The 16310-nt window shown below is 38.8% G+C and overlaps 1 protein-coding gene across 1 annotated transcript in view; it reads left to right on the forward strand.

The window, feature by feature from the left end:
- PPEF1 (protein phosphatase with EF-hand domain 1) overlaps nucleotides 1–16310 on the forward strand; it is a 142638-nt gene that overhangs the window by 56746 nt on the left and 69582 nt on the right. The window contains exon 7 of the mRNA XM_030934051.1: nucleotides 8821–8981. Within this exon, the coding sequence (XP_030789911.1) occupies nucleotides 8821–8981 (161 nt within the window). The remainder of the gene's footprint in view (nucleotides 1–8820; nucleotides 8982–16310) is intronic.

Raw genomic sequence — 16310 nt, forward strand, 5'->3', positions numbered from 1 at the left:
GTTATTATCTCCAAGACAGATGCCAGACTTAAACGCTCATTTTGCTTTAATTTGGGCCAACCTTTTTTTTTTTTTTTTTTTTTCTCTCATTAAAGCATGTATGGCATCTAGGAGCATCTTTTAAATAATCTTGTAAATACACTTCAAAGTGAAGTGGTAAAAGAATGGTGTTTTAATAGGCATGATTTGAGCTAAGTGCATATGTATGAAACTAATTAAAGCATTTAATGATCTGTGGAAGCCTTCTGAATGGTGAAATAGCCAAACCTAAGGAGTGGGGAGTGGGTGGAAGTGGGTACTTTGCCATTTTTTCTTTTAGATAACTGTGATTCGAAGACAGTTGTTTATGGTTCATATTCTTTGGCAAAAATGTTTTTGAGAGGAAATATGATAATGATAAAATGAAACAGTACTTTCTGCTAATGACCTAATACTTCAACCCAGGCTCACTTCATCAGAATCACTTAAGGAGTTTCAGAGCCACAGATGGCTGGGTTCCAGCCTGGAGATGTTTACTCAGACTGTGTTGTTGTTGTTATTGTTGTTGTTGTTGTTTTAATTTGCATTTTAAAAATTCTGTAGGTGATTTTAAAATATAAGAAAAATACTTTTATTAAAGAAGGGGACAGTGGTTTAGTCCTACATAAGCATTTTTTGGAAGTATAACATACACTACAGGAACGTATACAAATTATATGACTCAGTACATTTTCTCGAAGTAAACACACCCATGTAACCGGCACCTGGAACAATAAATAAAACATGATTAGGGCCATATAAGTTTCCCATCCTGCCTTCTTGTAGTGCTACCCAACCCCCACACCATCGCATAACTACTTTCTTGACTTCTACACCCTAGTCTTTGACGTTCTTTATATAGATGGAAGCATGTGGTATATACTCATTTGAGTCTGGCTTCTTCTTTTTATTTTTAAATGTTTTGTTGTTGTTGTTGAGACGGAGTTTTGCTGTGTCGCCCAGGCTGGAGTGCAGTGGTGCAATCTCGGCTCACTGCAACCTCTGCCTCCCTGTCCCTGGTTCAAGGGATTCTCATGCCTCAGCCTCCTGAGTAGCTGGGATTACAGGTATTCGCCACTACACCTGGCTAATTTTTGTATTCTTAGTAGAGATGGGGGTTTCACCATGTTGGCCAGGCTGGTCTCGAACTCCTGGCCTCAGGTGATTTGCCCACTTCCGCCTCCCAAAGTGCTGGGATTACAGACGTGAGCCACCGCTCCTGGCCCTGAATCTGGCTTCTTTTGCTCATCATTACATTTGTGAGAATCATCCTTGTAATTTGGTCATTTTTATTGCTGAATAATATTCCATTTTACTAATATACCATAATTGATCCATTTGATTGTGTATGGGCATTTGAGTTGTTTTCAGATTGGTGATTTAAATGGTGCTGCTATGTACATTCTTGTACATGTCCCTTTTGGTAAAATATGTATGCATTTATTTTGCTATATATTCATTTTTGGTTATCTATTGCTACCTAATAAACTGCCCCCATTTAGTGACTTAAAACAACAGCCATTTTATTGCATGTGATTCTGTGGGTCAGGCATTTGAACAGGGCTTGCTGGGAACAACTTACCTCTGTTCCATGTGTTATCGGTTGAGCTCACTCATTTAGCTGGACTGGGCAGGAAAGATCAAATGGTTTTAATCACATGTCTGGGACTTTGGCATTAGCTATTAACTTGGTTACCTCTTGGCCAGGTGCAGTAACTCATGCCTGGAATCTCAGCACTTTGGGAGGCCGAGGCGGATGGAGCACTTGAGGTCGGGAGTTCAAGACCAGCCTGACCAACCCCATCTGTAGTAAAAATACAAAAATTAGCTGGATGTGCTGGTGCACACCTGTAATCCCATCTACTCAGGAGACCTGGGACACAAGAACCACTTGAACCCGGGAGGTGGAGCTTGCAATAAGCCAAAATCGTGCTACTACACTCCAGCCTGGGTGACAGAGTGAGACTCCATCTCAAAAACAAACAAACAAAAAAAACAACTTGGTTACCTCTCTTCTTCTCACACAGCCTCTCTGTCCAGTTGGCTATTCTGGATTTCTTTACATGATGGCTGGGTCCAAGAGGGCAAAGGCAGAAGCTGCAGGGCCTCTTAAGGCCTATGTGCTAGAACTCTGGGAAATCAGTTCTGCCATACTCTATTGGTTAAAACAAGTCAAAAGGCCAGCCATGAATTCAGAGCGGTTAAAGAGATATCCATCTCGTGCTTGGAGGAGTGGCAGTATTACAGAATAAAGGGATGTGGACACAGGGAGGCATGATTCCTTGGGGAGCCATTATCATAAAAATGTACCACAAGTCAGGGATAGAAGTTTGGGGTTATAGGGCTTATATCTGTTCAGCTTTATTAGATACTGGCAGACATTTTTACAGGATGGTTGTAACAAGCTATACTCTCACCAGTTCAGTTGTTCCATCCTCACCAACACTTGCAATAGTCCATTCTTTTCATTTTAGTTATTCTGGTGAGTATGTAGTGGTATCGTATTTCAGGTTTAATTTGCATTTCCCTGTAAGCAGTCACTCACTTTTTTACTTTTCTTTTTTCTTTTTTTTTGAGACAGAGTTTCACTCTGTTCCCCAGGCTGGAGTGCAGTAGCATAATCTCGGCTCACTGCGACCTCTGCCTCCCGGGTTCAAGCCATTCTCCTGCCTCAGCTTCCTGAGTAGCTGGGACTACAGGCATGTGCCACCACGCCTGGCTAATTTTTGCATTTTTGGTAGAGATGGGATTTTGCCATGTTGGCCAGGCTGGTCTCAAACTTCTGACCTCAGGTGATCTGCCCGCCTTGGCCTCCCAAAGTGCTGGGATTATAGGCATGAGCCACCATGCCTGACCAAATTGCTCACCCTTTTGTATATTTATTGGTCATGTGGACATCTCATGTGGTGAAGTTCCTGTTCAGGTTTTTTGTCCATTTTTCTATTGGGTATCTGTCTTTTTCTTACGAATTTGGAAGAGTTTTCTAACTCTTCCTTTTTTTTTTTTTTTTAAGATAGAATCTTGCTGTCACCCAGGCTGGAGTACAGTGGCATGACCTTGGCTCACTGCAACCTCCCCACTACCCAGGTTCAAGTGATTCTCATGCCTCAGCCTCCCGAGTAGCTGGGATTACAGGCATGTGCCACCACACCTGGCTAATTTTGTATTTTTAGTAGAGACGGGATTTATTCCATGTTGGTCAGGCTGGTCTTGAACTCCCGACCTCAGGTGATCCACCCACCTCAGCCTTCCAAAGTGCTGGGATTACAGGCGTGAGCCACCATGCCCAGCCTAAATAGGGTATTTTTAGGAACCAGAAGATTATTTAACATTTCCAGATATTGGGGCCACCAGATTAACGGTCTTAACTCTGGGGCATGGAGTATCTCGAGACACATTGGGTGCTCTGAAGATAAGAGGTGACCCTGGAAGCAGTCATACTTGTCCTTGTAATCCTACCACCTCATGACGATCAATTATAACAGTTGATCTCCCTGTGCTACCACTTTAAGAGCTCAAAACCAGTGCATAGGACTCCGTGAGGAGTACAGACTCCACAGAAACATTCCCAGTCCACTTTTCACACGTCAGCCTCCTCCCACAGGCAGAAAGCTGAAGCTGCCATACATAGCCATAGGTTTAAACAGAGACTGGCGGAAGCGGGGAGTGGGTTGGAGTGTGTGGAAGTGTTGTTTTCACTTTTCTTTCTGCTTCTCAGATCAACCAAAATGTCCTATCGGACTAGGTATTTTATATTTTTTGTTGCTATGGTGAATAGAACGTTTTCCCCATTATGTCTTCCATTGGTTGTTGGTAGTGTTTAGTAAAGCTTTTGAATTATGTCAATTTATCTTAGATTGTGCTGCTATTAAGTAATAATAATATATTTTTTATTGCTGATATTTATTACATGTTTACCATGTGCCATGTATTTAAGTGCTTTAAATACATCATTTCATTTAGTCTTCATGACAAACCAGTTGGATTAGTATTATTATCATCCCCTTTTTGTAGATACGGAATCTGAGGCTTAGAAGGTAATCTCCCACGGTTATTCATCTTATTGGTGGAGAAGCTGTGATTCAAACCAGTGTGATTAATGTCTGTATTTTATATATATATATAAAATATAAAATATATATTTATTATAGTATACATATATATATATATATATATTTTTTTTTTTTTTTTTTTTTGAGACAGAGTCTCACTCTGTCCCTCAGACTAGAGCACAGTAACGTGATCATGGCTCACTGCAGCCTTGGCCTCCTGGGCTCAGATGATCCTCCCACCTCAGCCTCCTGAGTAGCTGGGACTAGAGGCACGCACCACCATGCCCAGCTAATTTTTTTTGCATTTTGTATAGGGGTTTTGCCATGTTGCCCAGGCTGATCTCGAACTCCTGGACTCAAGCGATTCTCCTGCCTTGGCCTCCCAAAGTGCTGGGATTACGAGTGTGAGCCACCATGCCCAGCCTCTGTATTACATTTAATTCTCCCATCAATTCTGAGATTTTTTCAATTGATTTTCTTGGGTGTAGGTATTTAATCACGTTGGCCACAAGTAACTTTATTTTTATGTCTTTCTATACAATAATTACTGCTGTTATTTCAGCTTCATGTCTTATTGCATTGGTCAAAGATAGTGGAACAGTGTTAGAATGAAACAGTGAAAGTGGGCATCCTTGTTTTGTTAATGATTTAATGGAAAAACCATTATTGATTATTTAAATTTATAAAGCAATGTTAAGGAGTATTGTTCCATTCCTAGTTTCTAAGTTTTAAAAAAATCAGGAACAGATGTTGAATTTTATTAAATGTCATTTTGGCATCTATTGAATGTATTATATGGACACCAATGGTTCTGATCCAGATTCATAACTGAGAAACAAAAATAACTATAAATGTAGTTCAATTGTTGCTTTTCTTTTTCCAGCAATATCTGGAGCTTGTTTTCAAAGTGACATGTGGGCGGTAGAGGCAGAAATTGTCGTATAAAAATTTATGGGCTTTAAATTTTTCCCTGTCCAGATTTTGAGTCTGTACTGGGTAAAAGAAAAGATTGTGTGTAGGGGGTATTTTTGATGTATTTTCTTTAGAACAACTTGTAAAGGTATCATTTGCCTATAATTCTTAATTAGCTTAGATTCATGTTGACAAAATTGTAAATCAAATAGGTAAGGATTAATTCTATGTTGTACAAATCTCTATATATTATTCATTAAATTATGGTTATTAGTTATAATAGTTCTAGCCCACAAGAACAGCATATACATAAGAAATGTTAAAGCCTTTGATTGTTTTCATACATGACACATTAGCTACTGGAAGAGAATTATGTTATTCTGTTTTGTGTTGCTAAAAACCAGCAGAAGGATTATGATTTGACATTGACTAATACTTCATATTGAGTAGTTTTAACTAAGAATCGGTTTAGGGAACTGGTACTTGTTCATATATTTGTCACTAAACTTTTAGGCAATGAGGGTCATCAGATCTATGGAAGCTTGGTAGACCAAGCTTCTCTTTTTTTAAAGAAAGAAAACAATATTTTGATTTTGTTCTTAAGTAACAAGACTGAGTCTTCATAACTGGAAGGGATGGAATTGATTTGTTGTGTCAGTTAGCTAATAGGAAAGGGAGAGATGACAGAGCATGGGTGGAGGCAATGATTGGGAAAATAAAATGATTTTTGCTTTATTGCTCACAGAGTTGGGATTACTAAATAAATTGGTTATAAGTATATAAATAACACTATAGGTATCATGTAGCATAGTTACATTTTAATATGTAGTGAAAGCGTAATGGTTAAGAGTTTGAGCTTGAAGCCAGCTTCTCTGGGATTAAGTTCCATCTCTCCTACTTACATGCTGTACCCCATTTTCCTCGAATATAAAATGGGGATACCAACAATATTAATCTCATAGGATAGCTTCGGTCATCACATGAATACACATATGTAAGGTGCTTAGAACAGTGCCTGGCACATCAGTAACTGCGAGCTCCCATCCTTGTCATTATCAGCATGATGCCTTGGAAAAGGTGTGGCCTGGGGTTCAACCTGGGCAGGGGTTGCTGAGTTTTGAAGGATGAGAAACTGTCCAAAGAAGAGAAAGCAAGGGTAGTCCAGGGAGAGGGAAGAGTGGGAACAATAAAGACAGAGTGCTGGGCTGGGAGAGGAAAGCATTGCCAGTGTGGGGCAGATGGGAGGTCCAGGGGTGACATCTTAGATCGGAGGAGTCTCCAACTATGTTTAATTGTGTTACGGAGTCTGAAGAGAGGATCATGCTGGAGATACAGGCAAGGGAGGAAGTGACTATGAAGTTGCCAGGCCTCTGAGGATTTGGAAGGGAGAAAGGGGGCTGGGAACAGCTCCATGGGTGGTCCCATATGCCTGTCTGCATCCGTAGCTGCATCCTCAATTTCATTTCCTCTTTCCCTCCAGCATCTGACTTTCTAAATCAGGCGTGCTTCAAGCTATGCTGCCTTTCTTTCTTTCTTTTTGAGACAGGGGTCTTGCTGTGTTGCCTAGGCTGGAGTGCAGTGGCACAATCACGCCTCACTGCAGCCTTGACCTCCTGGGCTCATCCTCCTGCCTCAGCCTCCTGAGTAGCTGGAATTGTAGGTGCACGCCACTATGCCCAGCTAGTTTTCTGTATTTTTTGTGGAGACGAGGTTTCACCATGTTGCCCAGGCTGTTTCACTGCCTTTCTCGTGAACACTGCAATCATACCATAAATTCCTCCCCCATCTAAAAAACAAAATCCCCTAGTTTTGGCCATGCATTCCATATTCACTTTATTTTTTAGAGTCTATAACAGAAAATAACCTTTATAATTCTGTTAGATGATGTAGTGAAACTACTGCGGGTTTTTGTTTTTGCTGTTATTTGTTTTTTCTAAGAGTTGCTTGGTATTTCCGTGTGTACAGTCAGGAAAAGGAAAGTTTTCATTTGGAGCAAGATTTATGTCCAGGAATGACTACCAAATTGAAAAGGGAGGCATGAGCATTGAAGACAGTGAAGTATGTAGGCTTTACTGCCTATGTAATGAACCTGAGATAAAGTTATCAAGATGCTCTGCCTTTCTAGTCTTTAAATATAACTTGAAATAATTGTTATTCTTAAATCTCAAGCCAAACCCAAATGAGAAAAATAACCACTCCTGGACCACATTAAGGACAGACATTATTACTCCTAAATTCAACTTCTTATAAAACATCATCAACCACCACCAGAAAACACTGTGATACACAATAATTTAGAAAATATTTTTTTAAATTACCAAACACTATGACTTTAGAAAACATTTTTCACATTTAATTCTTAACTGTAATCTCTCAGCATAACTGGATCATGAAAAAAATGTATTCTGTCTATATCTGCTAACATTATACCTTCCAAACTTGACCACTCTGAATATTTTAAAAGATAGAAACTGTTTGCAGAGAACTTCTGAAGAATGGCCTTTGTAACAATTCAGTGTTAATGAGTTAATGAATGTCATTGTCCTCTGGGTCATTATCTGCAAGAATATTGTGTATTAAACAACCACCATACCTCAGTGGCATGTAATCAACATTTCTTTTTGCTAACAAGTCTACAGATTAGCTGAACACTTCTGCTGATCTTGGCAGTCTTGATTTGGCAATTTTTTGGGGTCTTGACTGGAGTTCACTCATGTGTCCAGAGCGAACACTGGTGGCTGCTGGCTAGGGGCCGAGCTAGGACAACCTTGGCTAGGATGACTCAGCTCAGCTCTACATGGTCTTGGATCTTTCTGAAGCCTAGCCTAGGCTTTGTGGTAGTAGCATCATTCCCAAAGAGAGCATGAAAGCATACAAGGCCTCCAGAGAGACCTGGGCTTGGAACTGGTGCATAGCACTTCCATCACATTCTTTAGGCCAGTACAAGTCATGAGCCCAGCCCGGTTTGAAGGGATGAGGAAACACACTCTTGACGGGAGTAGCTGCAAAAGTCCATTACAAAGAGCATGGATAGAAGGTGGGATAGAGAATTGGGATCACTTTTGCAATCAATCTACCATGTTTCCTTTCGTCTTTCTCTATCTGAATTGTCTTGATTTCTGTACTGGGGCTGACTGTTTCATGGGCAATCTAGCAGGCAAGGACCCTGGGTCTCAGCACCCACTAAAATGGACAATGCAGGCACTCCGTTATGTAGAACTGTCTCTCCGAGACTGAGGGGTTCTTTGGGTAGTTCTGCCTGTGGTTTGTCATTTAACTTTATCTACTTTGTTACCAAGAAAGAATGAAAATCATGTCAGAAAATTTATTTTTATGTACAGAGAAAAACAAATCCATTATAGCTAAATAGAATCCTCTGAAGTGTTTAACACGGGAAAAATTGAATGTTGCAGTTAAATTTTCTGTAGGTTCTGAATAGCAGCAGATGTTTGAACCAGATATAATGTATTGTTCTGTTTTCAGCCCTATTTGTAAAAGTCTGAGATGTAAGAGTGGGCAAAAAACTTAGAGCTAGAGCTTCGATCATCCAGATACCTTGACTGGTCAATTTTCCTTGTGCTTCTGCCTCCCCTTCCCACTGGCCATGGACCCACTGCTATGGGAAAACATCTGCCCAGGAAGGGATGGTGGTGACCCATGTGAATGCTCTGGTCTCAGGGTCAGTCATTCCTCGCAGTTATATGTGGGCTATGTTGGTATGCAGAACATTTAGCACAGTGCCTTACGTGGGCTAGGTATTCAAGAAGATATTTATTAAATTTAAGTATGGAAATGTTGATTCCCACCCCACCCCCCGGTTCTGACCTTCCTTTTCCAGAATTAAGACATCAATTTCTTGAAAGCGAACAGGACATGCGGGACAGACATGATTATGTGGACTTGATAGATGTCCCAGACTCCTACAATGGCCCTCGGCTACAATTTCCTCTCACTTGTACTGATATTGATTTACTTCTTGAGGCCTTCAAGGAACAACAGGTAAGTGTAAGCAGATGCTGCCTTGATTCTTGTGCATAACAGATGCCCAATAACTGTTGAAAGAATGGATGGACATACTACAGCAGAAATGCATTTCTTTAGGAAACAGTTCACATTAAGTGAGAGCTACCCTCTGTTACCCATTTAATAGAAGTCTCCTCAGGTGCACAGCAAGCTCCTCTCTATAGGCTAACAGCATTTCATTTGCCATTTTCTGAGATATCATTCACATACCGTCAAATTCACCATATTACAGTGTACAACTCAGTGATTTTTTTCTTGCATTCACAAGATTGTGCAACCATCACCAATATCTAATTCCAGAACATTTTCATCACCCCCAATAGAAAGGCCATTCCGATTATCATTTCCTCCTCCCCACCCCTGGCAACCACTATTCTATTTTCTGTCTCTACGGATTTGCCTATTCTAGATATTTCATATAAACGAAATCATCAAATATGTGGCCTTTTGTGTTTGGCTTCTTTCACTTAGTGTTTTAAAGGTTTGTTCATGTCATATCATATATCATTACTTAATTTCTTTTTATGGCTGATAATATTCCATTGTATACCACATTTTGTTTATCCATTTATCAGTGAATGGACATTCAGATCATTTCCACCTTTTGGCTGTTATGAACAATGCTGCTATGAATATTCATGCACAGATTTTCGTATAAACATGTGTTCTCAGTTCTCTTGGGTATATACCTAGGAATATTTCACTGGGTCATATGGTAGCTCTATGCTGGATCATGTGGTAACTCTATGTTTAAATTTTCCAGTAATTGCTAAACTGCTTCCCACAGTAGTGGCACCATTTTGCATTTCTACCAGCAATGTATGAAGGTTCCAATTTCTTCATGTTTTTGCCAACACTTGTTATTTTGTTTTTATTTTTATTTTTATTATAGCCATCCTAGTGTGTGTGACATGGCATTTCATTGTGGTTTTGTTTTGCATTCCCCTAATGACTAATGATGTTGAGCATCTTTTCATGTATTTATTGGCTATTTGTATACCTTCTTTGCAGAAATCTGTGCAGATTCTTTGCCCACTTAAAATCAGGCTTTTTATTATTGAGTTATAAGAGTTCTTTCTGAATATAAATTCCTTATCAGATATATGATTTGCAAATATTTTCTCCCATTATGTAGGTTGTTTTTTTCATTTTCTTGATAATGTTCTTTGATGCCTAAAAGCGTTACATTTTGCTAAAGTCCAGTTTATCCATGTTTTTTCTTGGTTGCTTGTGCTTTTGGTGTCATATCTAAGAATCCGTTGTCAAATCTAAGGTCATGAAGACTCGCCTCTGTGTTTTCTTCTAAGACTTTTATAGTTTTAGCCTTTACACTTATGTCTGTGAATGATTTTGAGTTAGTTTCTATATATGGTATGAAGTCAAAATTAATTTTTTGCATATGGATATGCAGTTGTCCCAGCACCATCTGTTGAAGAGACTGTTCTTTCCCCATTGAGTGGTCTTTGCACCCTTGTCAAAAATCAATAGGCCAGGCACGGTGGCTCATGCTTGTAATCCCAGCACTTTGGGAGGCCGAGGCAGGTGCATCACCTGAGGTCAGGAGTTCAAGAGCAGCCTGACCAACATGGTGAAACCCTGTCTCTACTAAAAATACAAAAATTAGCCAGGCATGGTGGCTCATGCCTGTAATCCCAGCTACTCAGGAGGCTGAGGCTGAAGAATTGCTTGAACCCGAAAGGTGGAGGTTGCAGTGAGCTGAGATCGCGCCACTGCACTCTGGCCTGGGCGAGAAAACAAGACTCCATCTCAAAAAAACAAACAAACAAAAATCTATAGGCCATAGATATATGGGTTTGTTATTGGACTCTCAGTTCTATTCTATTGGTCTGTGTGTCTGTGCCAGTACCACACTGTCTTGATTGCTGTAGCTTTGTAATAAGTTTTGAAATAGGGAAGTGTGAGTCCTTCAACTTTGTTCTTTTGCAATGTTGAAGTTGTTCTTCATTATTGTTTTGGCTATGTGGGGCCCCTTGCAATGAATTTGAAGATCAAATTTTTCCATTTCTGCAAAAAAGCCTATTGGGCTTTTGATAGGGATTGCATTGAATTGCTATATCACTTTGGGTAATAATTGTCATCCTCACAATATAAGTCTTTCAACCATCCTCACAATATAAGTCTTTCAACCATCCTCACAATATAAGTCTTTCAACCCATGGTGTCTTTCCATTTATTTATGCTTTAATTTCTTTGAGCGATGTTTTGTGGTTTTTAGTGGACAAGTCTTTCATCACCTTGGTTAAATTTATTCTTAATTTATTCTTTTGGTTGATATTATAAAAAGAATTGTTTTCTTAATTCCTTTTTTGATTGCTCATTATGTGTGCGTTGATCTTACACTCTGCAGCTTTGATGAATATACTTGTTAGCTCTAGTAGTTTGTGTGTGTCTGTGTGTGTGTGTGTGTGTGCATGTGTGGTATATTCTTTTGAATATTCTATATACCAGATCATGTTATCTGTGAATATAGTTTTATTTCCTTCTTTCTGATTTGGATGCCTTTTGTTTCTTTTTCTTGCTCAATTGCTCTGGCTAGAACTTCCACCACAATACTGAATAGCAGTGTGAAAGTAGGCATGTTTATTTTGTTCCTCATCGTAGGGGGAAAGCTTTCAATCTTTCACCACTGAGTTTAATGTTAGTTGCAGGTTTTTTATAAAAGTCTTTTATCATGTTGAGGAAATTTCCTTCCATTCTTAGTTTTCTGAGTGGTTTTATCATGAAAAGGTGTTGGATTTTGTTAAATGCTTTTATTTGCATCAATTGAGATGATTGTGTGTTTTTTACCCTTCATTCTATTAATGTGCTGTGATATATTGAATAATTTTCTTATGTTGAACCAACCTTGTAAATATAAATCCCTCTTGGCCATGGTATATAATCCCTTTAAAATGCTGTTGTACTTGGTTTGCTGGTATTATGTTGAGAATTTTTGCATCTATTTCATAAGGGATATTGGTCTGTAATTTTCTTTTCTTGTAGTGTCTTTGCCTGGCTTTGGTATCAGGGTAATACTGATCTCGTAGAGTGAGTTAGGAATTGCTTCCTTTTATTCTGTTTTTGGAAGAGTTTGAAAAGGATTGGTGTTAATTATAATTTAAATGTTTAGTAGAGTTCACCACTGAAGCCATTTGGTCTTGGACTTTTCTTTGTTAGGAGGTTTTTGATGACTGATCCAATCTCTTGTTCTAGATCTGTTCAGATTTTTTATTTCTTCTTGAGTCTGTTTTGGTAATTTGTGAGTTTCTAAGACTTTGTTCATCTCATCTAAGTTACCTAATTTGTTGGTGTACAATTGTTCATTGTATTCTCTCATAACCCCATTTTATTTCTTTAAGGTTGATGGTAATGTCCCCACTTTAGTTTCTGATTTTAGTTATTTTCATTTTCTCTCTTTTCTTTTCTTAGTCAGTCTAGCTTAAAGGTTTGTTAATTTTGTTGATCTTTTCAAAGAACCAACTTTTGGTTTTGTTGATTCTCTCTATTGTTTTTCTATTCTTTATTTCATTTATCTCCACTCTAATTCTTATTTTCTTTGTCAAAATATTAAGTTAGTTTATTGATGTGAAATCCTTCTTCTTTATTGCATGCATTTACAGCTACAAATTTCTCTCTGAACACTGCTTTTGCTGTATCCCATAAGTTTTGATATGTTGTGTTTTCATTTTTATTCATCTCAAAGTATTTTCTAATTTCCCTTGTGATCTTTGTATTACTCATTGGTTTTTTAAGAGTATGTTGTGTAATTTCTACATATTTATTAATTTTCTAGTTTTGCTTTTGTTATTGATGTCTAGTTTCATTCCATTGTGGTCGAAGAAGATACTTTGCATGATTTCAGTCTTTTTAAATTTGATGAGGTTTATTTTGTGGCCTAACATCTGGTCTATCCTGGAGAATGTTCCATGTGTCCTTGATAACAATGTATAGTCTACTTTTGTTGGGAAGAATGTGTAGTAGATATCTATTAGGTCTAGTTGTGTGTGGTCTCTGAAATCTCTGTTCTTTTTTAGCTTGTGTTAAGTTAATGTTTTAACAGAGATTTCTCTGAACACCAGGAGCAATTTTTAAAAAAAAGAAAGGAAAAAATGTATACATATTTGCAGATTGGCTCTGTGTTGGAGCACTCCTTCAACTCCTTGGGCCATTTACAAATCTTAGTCTTTACTTTCCGCTTGTACTGAACCATTGTTCAGTTTCCTTTTTCTTGATTCACTGTTTGGTTGCTATAAACTTTGAGTATTTTCCAGAGTTCTGACAAAGTTGATACTGACAGGGTTTTTTTGTTTGTTTGTTTGTTTTTGCTTGATTTGTCAATGTTTTTGTGGAGGAATGGGACCTTAGAGTTGCCTACATGACCATTTTCTCTGACATCACCCCAGTACCCTCATTCTCAGGTTAGGACCCTACAGGGCATACCTAGGACTAAGAGTGAACTGGAAGACTGGCTTTTCAGACATCAAAGAACAGCTTGGAATGAACCATGTAATTCCTGAGATTGAATCGAGATCATCTTAGATAGCTAATGCTCCTAACCACCTGCCAACAGCAAATTTAAGTCTTCTCTGGAAGACAATCGGCCTGAGATTATTTGTTCAGTTTTTCTTTCTTTCTTTCTTTTTTAAAGACAAAGTCACACTCTGTCACCCATGCTGGAGTGTGGTGGTATTATCACAGCTCACTGAAGCCTCAACTTCCTGGGCTCAAGCAATCTTCCCGCCTCAGCCTCTGAAGTTGCTGGGACTATAGGCACGTGCCGTCATGCCCAGTTACTTTTTTATTAGCTTTTGGTAGAGACAAGGTTTCACTGTGTTGCCCAGGCTGGTCTCGAACTCCTGGCCTCAAGTGATCCTCCCACCTCGGCTTCCCAAAGTGCTGGGATTATAGACATGAGCCACTGCACCTGGCCTCAGTTTTTCATATGCAATTTCCAGAACTCAATACAAATATAACCAAGCGTAGGAGGTTATAAGACACATGAAAGAAAACTGAGGCAAACAACAAACAATGGAAACAGACCTGTAGGGTATTTGGTTAGTGGCATTATCAGACTCCGAGTTAAAATAAATATGTTTAATATGAGTTCAAGGAGGTAAAAGATACATCAATCCACAGAGCCATAATAGAGAAGACTGATAATTCTGACTTTATAAAAATGAAAAGACTGTTATTAAGGGAAGAATAAAAGGTTCAACACAGTGTACAGAGTTAAAAAAAGTAAGGATCATGTATATTTTGATTTTTTAAAATTGAGAAAAAATTCATCTAACATAAAAGTGATCATTTAAATCATTTTAAAGTGTATGAGGCCAGGTGCAGTGGCTCACGCCTGTAATCTCAGCACTTTGGGAGGCTGAGGCGGGCGAATCACTTGAGGTCAGGAGTTCAAGACCAGCCTGGCCAACATGGTGAAATTCCGTCTCTACTAAAAATACAAAAATCAGCTGAGTGTGATGGCACGTGCCTGTAATCCCAGCTACTCAGGAGGCGCAGGCACGAGAATCACTTGAACCCAGGAGGCAGAGGTTACAGTGAGCTGACATTGTGCCACTGCACTCTAGCCTGGGTGACAGAGTGAGACTCTGTCCCCCCCCCGCCAAAAAAAAAAAAAAAAGTGTATGATTCAACAGTTTTTAGTATATTAAAAATGTTGTGCAACCATCACCACTATGTAACTCCAGAACATTTTCATCACCCCCAAACAAAGCCCCATTAGCAATCAATCCCATTTTCTCCCTCTCCCAGCCCCTGGCAATACTAATTTACCTTCTGTCTCTATGGATTTGTCTAATATGAACACTTCCTATAAGTGGAATCATACAATATATGTGGCCTTTTGTGCCTGGCATCTGTTGCTTGACATGTTTTCAGGGTTCATCCATGGTAGCATGGATCAGTACTTCCTTCCTATTTTTAGCTGAATAATGTTACTTTGTATGGATATAGCACATTGTATTTAAGGGATTATATGTTTATACATACATTTTAATATTCATCTGTGGTTATATTGATTTTTGTATGCTTGCAAGCACATAGAATATTTCTGGGAAAGATACGATACTTTTAACAGTGGCTGTTTCTAGGGGTAGAGATTAGGGGAATAAGATCTAGGGGAGACGGAAAATGACTTTTCATTATTTTACCCATTTCTACTATTTAGAATTTTATTTCAACTAAAAAAATGACTTGTTTCTCCATTTTAAAACTACTTTTTTTTTTTTTTTTTGAGATACAGTCTTACTCTGTTGCCCAGGCTGGAGTGCAATGGCGCAATCTCGGCTCACTGCAACCTCCATCTCTCGGGTTCAAGCGATTCTCCTGCCTCAGCCTCCTGAGTAGCTGGGACTACAGGCACGTGCCAGCACACCTGGCTAATTTTTGTATTTTTAATAGAGACGGGGTTTCACCATGTTGGCCAGGCTGGTCTTGAACTTCTGACCTCAAGTGATCTGCCCGCCTCGGCCTTCCAGAGTGCTACTCTGGAATTACAAGTGTGAGCCACTGTGCCTGGCCCTAAAACTGCTTTTTTAAAAATAAATATTCTTTAAAGGTAGTATTTTCCTCTAACTTAAAATAATGTGACTATTTTATTTAAGTGGTTATTTAACCTGAGTATATTTATAAATGGAGAGACTGCCATCTGAGTTAATCATCTTGAGTATTTAATATTGCAGTTGTAAATATAATTCTAATGCTATGGAAAGATAGCCTTATAGGCAAGGACTAGTATGACCAAATGATTTTAGTCAATCCAAAGACCCAGAGAAATTATTTTCATAATAATTTTCTGTTGTTGCAATATATTCTCAGTTAATATTTGTTAATTTAGCTTTTTTAAAAAACAAAACTGCCCCTTTAGACAACAGTTACTCTGATTAGTACTACCAATGGACCAGAAAAACTACAATGACAAGCTGAGGTAACACTGAAGCCAGTGTTGGGAATCAACAGATTACATGTGGCTGGGGGTGGTGGCTCACACCTGTAATCCCAACACCTTGGGAGGCTGAGGCAGGAGAATCATTTGAGACCAGAAGTTCGAGACCAGCCTGGGCAACATAGTGAGACCCTATCTCTTCCCCCTCCACAAAAAAAGGAAAGAGCTTGAAAATCCAGTGTGAATTTTTCACTTACAGCACATTTCAATTCAGATTAGCTCCATTTCACATGCTCAATAGTTCCATGTGGCTAGTGGCTGCCATATTGGACAGCATAAGTCCAATATGGCAATAGGTCTAAATAGTTTTGACCTATTAAAATACATTAAATTTGTGTGGTGGTCAC

This window comes from Rhinopithecus roxellana, chromosome 7, assembly GCF_007565055.1.
Source record: "Rhinopithecus roxellana isolate Shanxi Qingling chromosome 7, ASM756505v1, whole genome shotgun sequence".
Lineage (NCBI taxonomy): Eukaryota > Metazoa > Chordata > Mammalia > Primates > Cercopithecidae > Rhinopithecus > Rhinopithecus roxellana.